This window comes from Pleurodeles waltl, chromosome 6, assembly GCF_031143425.1.
Source record: "Pleurodeles waltl isolate 20211129_DDA chromosome 6, aPleWal1.hap1.20221129, whole genome shotgun sequence".
Taxonomy (NCBI): Eukaryota; Metazoa; Chordata; class Amphibia; order Caudata; family Salamandridae; genus Pleurodeles; species Pleurodeles waltl.
The window spans coordinates 973936510-973950166 of record NC_090445.1 but is presented as its reverse complement, the minus strand read 5'-3'; the positions used below and the strand labels follow the sequence as shown (position 1 = coordinate 973950166).

The 13657-nt window shown below is 41.6% G+C and overlaps 1 protein-coding gene across 3 annotated transcripts in view; it reads right to left on the bottom strand.

Annotated features, from left to right (window-relative positions):
• Positions 1-13657, bottom strand: part of PDE6C (phosphodiesterase 6C) — a 314305-nt gene that overhangs the window by 204022 nt on the left and 96626 nt on the right. For 2 of the 3 annotated variants that reach the window (XM_069239839.1, XM_069239838.1), the window contains exons 2-3: positions 1932-2084; positions 1749-1838 (exon numbers count right to left, since the gene is read on the bottom strand). In XM_069239839.1, the coding sequence (XP_069095940.1) occupies positions 1749-1838; positions 1932-2084 (243 nt within the window). The remainder of the gene's footprint in view (positions 1-1748; positions 1839-1931; positions 2085-13657) is intronic. The other variant, XM_069239840.1, reaches the window with a different exon arrangement.

Here is a 13657-nt window from a genome sequence, read left to right as displayed (position 1 = left end):
CACTTACTGGGACACAGTAGTGGACACCCTAAACTCCAAGTTGGGCCGCTCCATCTCCCACTCGCTGGATGCTTGCTTCCTGGGATTGTTTCCTAGACCATCAAAGTGGTGGGTGGGCTCAAAGCTTATAGATCTTGCCATGGTGCTCGCCAGGAAGTGGATAGCGATGGCCAGGAAATCAGCAATGGGCCTGCGGTGGGGACCTTGATGAGAGATGTCACTGAGTGAGCAACGGCTGAGGAGTGGGCATTGCTCAGGGAAGAAGCCATGGGTCTATGGAGATGCCAAATAGCGGGGCTGTGGCTGAATGTCCTGGAGGCCTGGGAACACTAGACGATAGCTCGGAGAAAGACCCTGATGGGCTGGAAGAACCAACTGAGGGAACTAGAATAAATTCTCATGGTGACACACCTAGAGGGTCGGCCATGCTTTGATCAAGGGGAGGCATAGAGATGCAGGAACCCTCCACAGCTTGAGTTGCTGCATTTATTCCTGCGCAATGTTCTATGTAGCTTGAAGTCATGGTTCATGTAGTGACTCGCTTTGAATATCCGCCACAGGCAAGACAATCTACAGCATGTGACGACATTATTACTTGGTAAGTCGTCACTTGGACATTATGTACCCTTTGTCGAGCTGGATTGTATTGTTTACTGCTACCAACATGTACCATTGTTTGCATTTCTGGGCAATGTGTTATCTAAATGCCAATAAACATATGTTTACAAAAAATATGTTAAACAGTGGCTGGTGAAACACCTCTCTTCACGACTTTCAGATTAAGGTGACCACAATACATACAATTCGATTAAGATGCAGTTTAGTTCTAAGCAATAGGGTACTAACGCAACGGTCTCTCAAAGCTGCAGAAAATGGCTGCCTCTAGGTAGTGATTGCACTGAATGACAGCCGATGGGGATGCTGACAGCCTCCATGTCAAATCTGTAGCTTAAGTGGCTGTTCAGAAAGAGGCAACCAAACAGCATTACAGGTTGTCTACTATTTCCGAAAACAGAATGCACTGAACAACAGTAGCGGAATACCAAATCTCCCAGAGGCCTTGACAGTAACCTAACAGACCTCTATGTTTCAAAATTCAAGCTGTATATGCTTTCCAATCTACCTCAAAATATATTTCCTTAAAAAAATTGGAAAGGACATTGAGTGGTGCGGCACCCAGTACTTATTACGCAGCATCCATGGTGGAATTACTGCTAACGTTCCAGGGTCTCAGGTGTTATTCCACTCTAATATGGTGACCACATGACACACTTAATTTTCCAAATATAACTCGGCCTAGGTGGCAAGGCTTATTGCAGGAGGTGGTAGTAGATTTCGAAGTCAGATCCGGTATCAAACAATGATAACATGCAGTAAGCTCAATGTACAATGCAAGTGTAGGGTCTGATTTAGGATTGGTCTGTAATGGAAACATTGTGCTAGATCTATAGGAGAATCCACTCCAGAAGTTTCAGGCACTAGTAAGATAGCATGGTGAAGGAATTTTTCCCACCAGATTTCCTTCTGGCAAAAAAGGTCATGGAGAAAATACGGGAATTAATCAGAACAAATCATTTCCAAAGACTAAGATCTACTAAATGTTCCTTATTAAAGTTGTCAAACGTGATATTACAGTGAAGCCAAAGGCTCAGACCAGTCCTAATAGATAGATAGATAGATAGATAGATAGATAGATAGATAGATAGATAGATAGATAGATAGATAGATAGATGGATAGATAGATTTACCTGACTTCGCCGAGACTCCACATTGTAAAGGTAAGTGACGTGATACTGTTTAAGGACAATTGAAACAAAACTGAGGTATTTTACAAACACCTGCAAGCATAAAGGAGAAATATGTGAATGTAAAGGACCAGACTTTCTCAGATAAAAGGTGTAAACTTGGCTTGTCATCACTCAGACCTTTACCTCTTCATCCTCTTTGGAAAAGGCAGGAGCATTTAATTTATTCACCGCCATCATGACTGCAAGCACCTCCTTCCCGTGCATGATTGGGGTTGCCAACAAATTATTTGTTTTATAACCACTTTGTTTGTCTGCAAAGTCAGAAAAATGGGTATTCTGAAACAAAAGAAACATTTGGGAGTCTTTGTAAAATAATTTTAGCACAGCCTTTTCATGAAGTCATCTAATCATAACATTCACAGTACAAGTTCCATTTGCTCTGGCCCATATGTTTTCATCTTGAGTTGGTGATACATATATAAATACCCACCTGACATACACATATTCAGAGAGAGAATGCAGAGTATATATTCAGAGCCTTATGGAATAATAGCATAGTGTTGATGACACCAAAGCGAGAGTGAAATGCATATGTCAATCCAGCAAGGACATAGCAGTTTGGGGCTGTGCAAACAAAGTATGAGCAGAGGCTGCATAAGGAGCAGCCCCTTCACAGGCTATTACTGTGCCAGGAGCTTGCTTTTGTTGGAGCTAGGCATTTCCCAAGGCATGACGTGGGCTGAAGAGTGTGGCTACGCAGCTTAATACTGTGCACATCCTCAGAAAGCATAGGTCTCATTCACAAAGGTTCTGATAACAAAGCTGATGCTAATTCCATTCCAGACCCAAACTCCTAAATCAGGCATCATATGCCTATGTGCTAATTACATGAGGTCTGTTTGTCGCGCTGACAATTACCGGATACGGATGGGCTCATAACCCTTTACCGGCACAAACAACAGTTTGTCCCCAGAACTGGATTACTATTTGACCATAATTTGTAAAAACCTGCATCTGCCATTTGCATCTTCCGATTAGCGGATCCCGGAACACTTGAGTCCGTTCTAGGATACTCAAATTGGAATTACACACTATTTGTAGCAAGAGGGAAATTTGAACATTTGCTAATTACTCATGTGCAATAGCACATATTTTTCATCTAGGCAAATACCACCTCGCTTGGGAATTTGCAACGAAATAGAATTAGCATTGTTTGTAATCATTCCATGTTCCTGACTAAAGGCCTGAATTTAAGTTTGACAGCAGTCGTGTCAGTCGAGATAGTGGAGGACATTACCTCTGCCAGTGGTGGCTCCTCCGTATGGGCAGAGGAGCGTCACCCCACAGACATCTGGGCGTTACCCAGAATCCTTTGCAAACCTCAAAATTTGGCTAAAAAAACATGTTTTCCTCACATTTCAGTGACAGAAAGTTCTGGAATCTGAGAGGAGACACAAATTTCCTTCCACCTAGCGTTCCCCCAAGTCTCCCGATAAAAATTATACCTCACTGGTGTGGGTAGGCCTAGCGCCCGCGACAGGAAATGGGCCAAAACACAACGTGGACACATCAAATTTTTTCATAGAAAACAGTGCCTATCTGTGGATTTTGGCCTCTAGCTCAGCTGGGCCCAGGGGGGGCAGAAATGGCCTAAATAATTTTGTCCCCCGCCCCCCAACCCCCTGCCCCCCCGGGAGCGACCCTTGCCTATGGGGTCGCTCCCCCTGCGTGACATTGGTGCAAAAAAAAAAATCCCCGGTGCCTAGTGGTTTCTGCCCCCCTTGGGGGCAGATTGACCTACAATCGGCCAATCTGCCCCCAAGGGGGGCAGAAATGGTCTAAATACAATTTGCCCCCCAGGGGAGCGACCCTTGCCAAAAAAAAAAAAAAAAAAAAAACCCATACAAAAAAAAATTTGCCCTGGCGCCTAAAGGTTTCTGCCCCCCCCGGGGGCAGATCGGCCTAATACCAATAGGCCGATCTGCCCCCAGGGCGGCAGAAATGGCCTAAAATAAATTTGCCCCCCCACCCCCCCCGGGGAGCGACCCTTGCCTGCAAGGTTGCTCCCCTTGCGTGACGGCGCAAAAAAAAGATCCCTCGTGCCTAGTGGTTTCTGCCCCCCTTGGGGGCAGATTGACCTACAATCGGCCAATCTGCCCCCAAGGGGGGCAGAAATGGTCTAAATACAATTTGCCCCCCAGGGGAGTGACCCTTGCCTAATGCGTCGCTCCCCATCTCTAAAAAAACAAACAAACAAAAAAAAAACCCACACAAAAAAAAATTGCCCTGGCGCCTAAAGGTTTCTGCCCCCCCCGGGGGCAGATCGACCTAATACCAATAGGCCGATCTGCCCCCAGGGTGGCAGAAATGGCCTAAAATAAATTTGCCCCCCCACCCCCCCCCCGGGGAGCGACCCTTGCGTGACGGCGCAAAAAAAAGATCCCTGGTGCCTAGTGGTTTCTGCCCCCCTTGGGGGCAGATTGACCTACAATCGGCCAATCTGCCCCCAAGGGGGGCAGAAATGGTCTAAATACAATTTCCCCCCCAGGGGAGCGACCCTTGCCTAATGCGTCGCTCCCCATCTCTAAAAAAACAAACAAAAAAAAAAAAACACAAAAAACTATTTGCCCAGGCGCCTAGAGGTTTCTGCCCCCAGGGGGGGCAGAAATGTTCCTAAAATAAATTTGCCCCCCTCACCCCCCCGCCCCCCGGGGAGCGACCCTTGCCTACAACGTCGCTCCCCTTGCATGATGGCGCAAAAAAAAGATCCCTGGTGCCTAGTGGTTTCTGCCCCCCTTGGGGGCAGATTGACCTACAATCGGCCAATCTGCCCCCAAGGGGGGCAGAAATGGTCTAAATACAATTTGCCCCCCAGGGGAGCAACCCTTGCCTAATGCGTCGCTCCCCATCTCTAAAAAAACAAACAAACAAAAAAAAAACACAAAAAAACTATTTGCCCAGGCGCCTAGAGGTTTCTGCCCCCCCTGTGGGCAGATCGGCCTAATACCAATAGGCCGATTTGCCCCCAGGGGGGGCAGAAATGGCCTAAAATAAATTTGCCCCCCTCACCCCCCCCCCCGGGGAGCGACCCTTGCCTACAAGGTCGCTCCCCTTGCGTGACGGCGCAAAAAAAAGATCCCTGGTGCCTAGTGGTTTCTGCCCCCCTTGGGGGCAGATTGACCTAAAATCGGCCGATCTGCCCCCAAAGCGGGCAGAAATGGCCTAAATACAATTTGCCCCTCCAGGGGAGCGACCCTTGCCTAAGGGGACGCTCCCCATCTGTAAAACACAACAACAACAAAAATCCCTGGTGCCTAGTGGTTTCTGGCCCCCGTGGGGGCAGATCGGCCTAATAAAAATAGGCTGATCTGCCCCCATGGGGGGCAGAAATGGCCTAAAATAAATTTGGCCCCCATGGGAACGACCCTTGCCTAAGGGGTCGCTCCCCTTACGTGAAAAACAAACAAACAAAAAAAACTCCCTGGTGTCTAGTGGTTTCTGCCCCCCTTGGGGGCAGATTGGCCTCATAAAAATAAGCCAAAGGGGGCAGAAATGGCCTAAATATAATTTCCAAAGGGGGCAGAAATGGCCTAAATATAATTTCCCCCCTATGGGAGCGACCCTTGCCTAAGGGGTCGCATCCCACACCTAAAACACAAAAGAAAACAAATCAAAAAACAAAAAAAACAAAAGTATCTCTGGTGTCTAGAGGTTTCTGCCCCCCCTGGGGGCAGATCGGCCTATTATTAGGCCGATCTGCCCCCAGGGGGGGCAGAAAAGGCCTTAAAAAAAAATGACCCCCTGGGAGCGACCCTTGCCCAAGGGGTCGCTCCCTTCTGTCAATTACATATAAAAAAAAAAAAATCCCTGGTGTCTAGTGGGGTTTCAAAAGCCGGATCGCAAGCAATCCGGCTTTTGAAACCCTCGGAGAGACTTCAAAGGGAAGGAAATACATTTCCTTCCCTTTGAAGCCCCTCCGGGCCTCCCCCACGTGATCGAAAGAGAAATGCTGAGCATTTCTCTTTCAATCGCGCTGGAAGCTCTGCTTCCAGCGCGATGGGGGAGGTTGTGTGATTGTCAGCTCGCGCTCGCGCGCTGATGTCACAGGGGGGGTGGGGGGGGTCGGGGGTTGAAGGGGAAGGGATTCCCCTGTCAGCCCTGACCTAGGGGGGTGGGGGGGCGGCCCTCGGGAGGAGCGCTAGCGCTTCTCCCGAGGGCAGCATTCAGGACGTAATGGTTACGTCCATGGCGCCACACGGGCGCTGCCATGGACGTAACCATTACGTCCCTGGCGGGGAAGGGGTTAAAGAAAACGATAATAAACAATGTTTATTATCGTTTTCTTAAAAAGGGGCGGGGCCAAGGAGGTGACGTGCACTGAGGGGGAGTCGGGCCAGCCAAACACACATGCGCTTTGGGCAGCGTCAGGATTGGCCGCAGGACAGGCTGGGAGCCTGTGCCTGCAGCAGCAACGAGGGACAGAGGAGCACGGCGCGGGACCGCGCCAAAGAGGAAAGTGTTTTAAAAAAAAAAAAATTTAATTTAATAAAAAAAATTGGCCGCTCCCCCCACCCCTTAGCGCCTCCTCCCCCCTCTGCCCCTCCCCCTTTCACGGCCCGCGCGCCGCCACTGACCTCTGCCATCCTGATGGTAAACCGTCTGCCAAATTTAGAGATTTGTGTGACCCAGCATTAATCTATGCACCTTGCAAGGAACCACTGTCACTGACTTTCTCCTCAAGGTACAAAAAAATTGGTGGACAGCTACCATTGGCTTTGATGTTCGTTCACCAACTTTTTTTTTCAGAAACAAGCTACCAAAGTGTGTGGTTGTTTCAGAGAAACAAAAAAATGACCCACAATACTGGGAGTTTTTACCCAGGGTGAAGATCATTCTTTTCTTTTTCTGTCCTCAGTGCTAGGTTTTTACTGACTGTGACAGACAGAAAAAAGGACATTACAATGTCCACCTTGCATAACGTCCTCCCTCAGACAGCCACTCCTTGCTCTACGCTAAAGCCTACATCAGGTCCGATGACTTATGACCCCACCACTGCTTAGTTTGTAAAAAAAAAAAAAAACATGAAAATCACTAAGTCCAAAGTTTATCATGGAAGTCCCCGAACCTGAATGCTGATATTACTTCATACCAAAGACTCGCCTTTTTCCACCTCATACCGACTTCCTTCTACCACTCTAAATTGCCTGTTTCTTGAACTCACTCTTGCAGGTGCTTCTTCATACGCCTTTCTCTCTTTGTCGCATATGTTTGCATGTGTGTTTAAATTAATTACAATCTGTTTTCTTTTTCGCATTCAATAAAATATATACAACTATAGCCATCACAAATATTTTTTCAAAGGTAAAATGCAAAGTACAAAGTGAACAGAAACATGTTAATATTAAAGCACAAAATGATTTAGTAAACATTATAAAACACAGCGCTCCAGCAACAAGGGCTGGATAGGGATTTCCAATTAAGGTATTATCACCCCGCAGGGAAGCTAGAATTTTGAAAGAGCTTGCACCAAGAGGTTAAAATGCTAGCAACCAGACCCTGACTCTTAGTTTATAATAAGGCAACTCCTCATCCTTAAAACTCTAAAATGATGTGACTTATTGATCTCTATGTCTAATACCAGAAAAAGCTGGGGAGATGTGCAAGGTTCTTTGCATGTTACTTAATCTTGAGGAGATTGTGGTATAGTTTCCCTTGTGTTGGCTTATCAGTCTTTTCAACAGCCTATCCGCTTAGTCCATACATTTGATGAACTTAGATACAACATGGTGACGTGCAGATGCCGTATTGATTAAAAGCACTATGGAGCCACAGTTTACGTTAGTTTATATATGTTATGCACGTGCAAAGAACATGAGCCAGCCTTACGTTTTGTTGAGTGCATGGTCAACAAGTGAAGTAGGTGGTAGGTTTGTCCACTTTGGGAGTAAATCGAACGAGGGAAACAGTTCAAAGCGTAGTTGCATAAGCCTGCATTTATAATATGCTTTATAGGTTTCAATTAGATATGCCTGTGTGGTAAATATTTTGAAGGAGTTTATTGTTAGTCAAGCATGCTTCTTTTGTTGAATTTGTCCTTGTCCATAACAACAGAGCCCCTTTCTGCTAGCTTATTGATCGATATTTTAAAGACACGACATGGCAGTACCTGTTTCCACTGTGATTCAGTGCCCAGTGAGCAGAGGGCTGTGGTGAAAAACCATCACCATGAGTTCTTCTTCATAATCAGGCTTGATTGAATAGCTTCCCAAATGTAGGATTTGAAGGTGCTCTGGGTTAAAGCCTGATGATGAAAAAAACACCTGGTTCTGCCCATCTCTGGCACGCAGCTAGCACTGGACCAGTCCTGTAATATAAAATGTGCTGGGTTGCAATAGACGACCTCATCTGGCTTCTGCTCTTGCAGCTCTGTTTCTGTGCCATGGCTTTAAACATGTTTAATCAAACGTGAAAAACGATTTATTACAGCACATATTAAGACTTTATTTACAGTATTTTATTTTGGATTACTCCACTTGTACAAATAATCAAATCAGTGCTTTCGTATATATATTACACACAGTATTTTCTTTACACAAACATATAGCATCCTATATTTCTTCACATTATTTGAAACTCATCTACAATTGTTATAATAAGTTTCATGTTCTCATTGAAAATCCTATCCCAGAATAATTTCTTCAAGGTAATGTTTCTTCCAGCGATTTGCTCAAAACATTTGTTTCATAATGTATAAAGAAAACATCCAACATTTAGAAGAATATTTAGAAGAATTTTCTTCTATTCACTTCGCAACATCAGCATATTGTTTAAACAAATATCTACAAAATATAATGTGGATTCGTCAAAAAGCGCTAATATAATGGGCAATTAAATACAGCTTTCCAACTGTAAAGATAACTCTAAAATGTCATCTGTTCATGCCTCTATCCGAGCACCTCTTTAAACATAATTATTTCAAATTACTAAATGGACTTACACCAAACAAACAAAAGCAAAATCCTTAATAAAATGCCTAACTTTATAGCGTGTTTGGAGTAATTCATTTTTTTGTCTGTATCATAGAGCAAAACCCACCATAAGAATTAAAAAATAATATAATACTTTTGGAGAGGGTACCTCTTTTATTGGTTTCTTTGTTTTCTGCCCCTTTTGGCGGCTCTGCACACAATTCGGCATGAAGGGCCCATAATGGATATTTTTAGAAAGTGTTATGCAGATTCTTCAAATGACCTCCCAAAGGTATTAAGAAAACAAAGCATGCCTCTACTATTGAAACATACTCAACCGTCCCTGTACTGAGGCTACAGCCACCAGCATAGTAAAAACACACACACACATATATATATATATATATATATATATATATATATATATATATATATATATATATATATATATATATATATCTTATTAGACAAAATGGTTCACCGCACTCCAAAAGCTCCAAAATCACAGTCTTTATTAATGGAATTAAGCAACTACCAACGCGTTTCAACTCCAAAAGAGTCTTGTTCACACTTAGTAAGTCCTTTCACTCTTTCTCTTAAATACTAAAAACCCAGTTTGCCTATAATGAAGCATTCTGGGTGTCGTAGTCACATACATTTTTTTAACAAATTTAAAAAAAGAGTGATAATTAAAATGTATTCAATTTCAAATTAATAAACATATTTATATAAACATAAACATGAATGGTCTTCTCGGCTAAGTGCCTACTGACCCTGTATATAACAATACTTCTATTGTTAGGTTACAAAACCTGTTCTTTTTCTAATTATATTTTGTTCCTAAGTACAAGTTATAGTAGTTCAAACATCTAATTAGTTGTATTTAATTTTTTTTTTAACAATGAGACAGATGATGTTATTGTTCTTCCTAGCAATGCTATTATATACTGCCACTCCATAAGTCTTTTTTTGTTATAATCTCTACTGAATATAAATGAACAAACAGTTCTTCGCCAATATGCAATCCATAAGGTATCTTTGTTTGAAATCGAATAATGTATTTACTTTCCAACTGTTGTCGTCTTAGAGTTCTATCTCCACCTCTCTCATCTTTATGTATCTGAGCTATCCCAAAGAATCATATGCTTTTCCAATCACTTGTATGATGTCTATTGTGGTGTTTCACAATGGCATAACTGTGATCTGGATGTTGAATTGCTCGTACATGTTCTAATATTCTTTTCTTTAATGGACATATTGTACTACCTATGTACTGTAAGTCACATTCATATTCAATCAAATATACAACATATTGGCTGTTACAGGTCATTCTTTGTGAGATGCATATCTCCCTTCCTTTTATGGTTTTCAGGTTTTTGGCTATCTGACAAGCCTTATAGTTATTACATTTATAAAAACCCATTGATCCTTTCTCCAGCCAATTCCTTGCACCTTGTGAAGTAAAATGGCTTTTTACTAATATATCTTTTACAGAACATGATTTTCTATATGTTACTTGGAGTCTTGAGCCTATGAATTGGCCAATGTCATGATCACTTTTTAATAAACTCCAATGTTTATTGAAAACTTAATCAAGTACTATATTTGCTATGTTCTCACTAGCTAAATGTATCCAATCACAGTCTGATGTTTCTGATTTATCCAATCACATTCTGATGTTTCTGATTTTTTTAAACGCTGGTAAAGTACTATTTATAAACATCATCAAAACATGTCCTTGTCTCGATAAATAACTAGAAAATGCTAACAGATTTCTAATCATTTAATTCTGAAGGCGTTGTCTTAATGTATAGCTGGACAAAAACAATCATTTTGTCATTATTTGATCTATATATAAGTGGGGACAGAGGAAATAGAATAAACATAACAAAAATAGTAACCAAAACAGAGAAATAAAAAATAATATAAACTGAAAATCTACAGACCAAAAATATAAACAATACATATATATATATATATATATATATATATATATATATATATATATATATATATAGACAAGCATGGCCCTTTCTCATTATGTCAAGAAGTGATTCATTTCACACCCAAGATAATGATATCTAACAACACCACAAGTGCCATATTCCGTTTAATTTCATGATTCATTCATAAGTGAACATGGAGTTCAGCATCCGTGCTAAGATCTCAAGGCATTTCTGTTCCAATTAATATGATCCACCTTGATATCTTTCTCCTAAGGTTCAGTTCACGATTCCCTCCTCGTTTGTTCCTCCTCACATGATCAATGCCGTAGTAGCCCAAATCCTTGTATTCTCCAGCATGTTGTTCCAAAATGTGTTTAGCAATAACATAGAAGTAATCTTTGTTTCTTATCACTCTTAGATGTTGCAATATGTGTAACTTTAATTTGTTCACAGTACTTCCTATGTAACTTTTTCCACAAGCACATTCCAAACAATAAACTGCAAATGAAGTTTCACATCATATTCGTCCTCTAATTTTTCTTGTGGACCCACCTAGACATTTGAGTTCTGTTACATTTCTACCGTGTCAGCAGACTTTACATTTACTACATTTGAAGAAACCTTCAGTCTGAAGCCAATTCCCTCTTCCCTGAGTTGGTAAATTACTTTTGACCAGCAGATCATTTAGGAAAGGTGTTTTTCTATAAGTGATACTTGGATGTTCAGTGACAAAATCCTTTAGCTCTTCATCTTTTCTTAAGATTCTCCAATTCTTGCTGAGGGCAACTTTGATCGCTTTGTCTGAACGATTAAAGTCCATGATGTATCTGATGATATTGTCTTGATCTATTTCCTTTTCTCTTTTGTTTTTTTAAACTAATAGGTCTTCTCTGTTTTTCTCTATGACTCTTTTCATGGCATTCTCCAAATCAGATATCGGATATCCTCTTTTAACAAATCATTTGAACAGCTTCTCAACCTTTATTTTAAAGTCTCTTGATTCAGAGCAGTTTCTTCTCACTCTTAAAAATGCCCCATAAGGTACCCTCCATTTAAGTACTTTAGAATGTGAGCTTTTGGCAAATAAGGTGCTATTACAACTGGTAGGCTTATGGTATAGTTTTGTACAAATCTTTTCTTCCTCAATAAAAGCCTCAGTATCCAGGAAGGTTAAATTATCCCTACTTATCTCATATGTAAACTGTAATCCCAGTGGGTTATGCTTAAAACAGTTCAAGAACACATTCAATTTATCATGTTCCCCCTCCCAAATTAGAAATAGATAATCTATGAAGCAAACCCATAGGATCCCTTTGTTCAAGATTTCCGTACTTCGTTCTGCCCAGATCCATTCCACTTCCCAGTTGCACCTCGTCAGGTTCACATACATAGGAGCAAAATATGTTCTCATGGATGTTCCTTTCTTTTGACTATAATATTCATCTTCAAAAAGAAAGATGTTGTTTGTGAGGCAAAATTCCATCATTTCTACAACATCTGTGTGTGCTCCAATAAACTCAGAGACCTGCTGCGTAAAAAATATGCATAGGCTTTCAGGCCATCCTCACGCTTTATTGAGGTGTACAGTGACAACACATCAACTGTTGCCATTATATATTCTTGCTTCCATTGTATACTGTTGATTCGAGTAAAACAATCTATTGAGTCTCTAACGTAAGATGGAAGTGCCACCACATAGGGAAGCAGAAAGATGTCTAGGAACCTTGAGGCATTCTCTAATAAAGAGTCACAGGAACTGACTATCAGACGTCCCAGAGGATTATTCATGCTTTTATGTATTTTTGGTAATGCATATATTGTTGGTGTTATCGGATGCCTCTTCTTAATATACATCAGTTCCTCATCTTCTAACAGGCCCCTTTCATGCCAGTTGTTCAACTTTTCATGAAATCCCTTCATGATTTCTCACATGGAATCCTCACTTAACCTCTCATAATTATCTTTGATTGACAATTGCCTTTTAATTTCTTGGCTGTAACCACTGTGAACCATTACAACTATATTGCCTCGTTTGTCTGATGCTTTAATCACAATGTTGCAATTTCCCTGTATATCTCGTAATGCCCACCAGTCATCTTTTGTCATATTGTTTACAAGACCCTGATGTTTCTGTTTTTCCTTCTTGATTATATCACTAAGGTCATATGCCATCAATTCCCGGAACACATCCACCTTATTGCCTGAAGGTAGTTGTGGACAAAACCTCGATTTGGCTTTGCAACCATTGGCTCCTGTTCTATCAGTTTTGACTCCCATTTTCAAACAGAATTGCCAGTATGATAAGATCTCCTCATCAGAAGTGGACGTGGTGCTGGATTCCTGCTCCAGATCCCATAAATCTCGCATTGGAGAAATGTCACTCACCGTTAACTTTGATATGGGCTCAATTGCCATGCCACTCCTCCTGTTGGGTGATTTATTCGTAAAATGTTTCTTTAATTTTAATTTCCTACAATACTTGTATAAATCAATTCTTGCTGTTGCTAGATCCATCCCTTCACTGGGACAAAACATCAGGCCCTTATTCAGAAGATTTATATGTTTACAATTGAGGTCTTTTGAGGATAGATTAATTACAAGCTTTTCATCAAAGTCAGATTTGATCTCTTTATGCCCCTGCTTCCTCTTCCTCTTGTGCTCTGCCTTGTTCTTTTTGGTTGATTTGGATTCCTGATTTAGCCATTCCCCTGCCTTTCCTGCGGGACAACATTTGTAACAGCCTCATCTCTCCTGAAAAATCCAGTTTGGTTTGTGTCATTGATGTTCCCACATCCCCCAAACTCACTTCAGAGCTTTCTACACAGGACGGCTGTTCCAATTTATCTTGGACTTGATCCATCACTTGTCTACTGTACATTGAGTCAAATTGTCTCGCGAACGTATAAACTCTTCCTGCCATGTAATCTGCTTTACATTTTTTCATTTTTTTTTCTGTTGAACGTCTTTTTCATGCTTGTCTAGTTTAGTTTCAAGT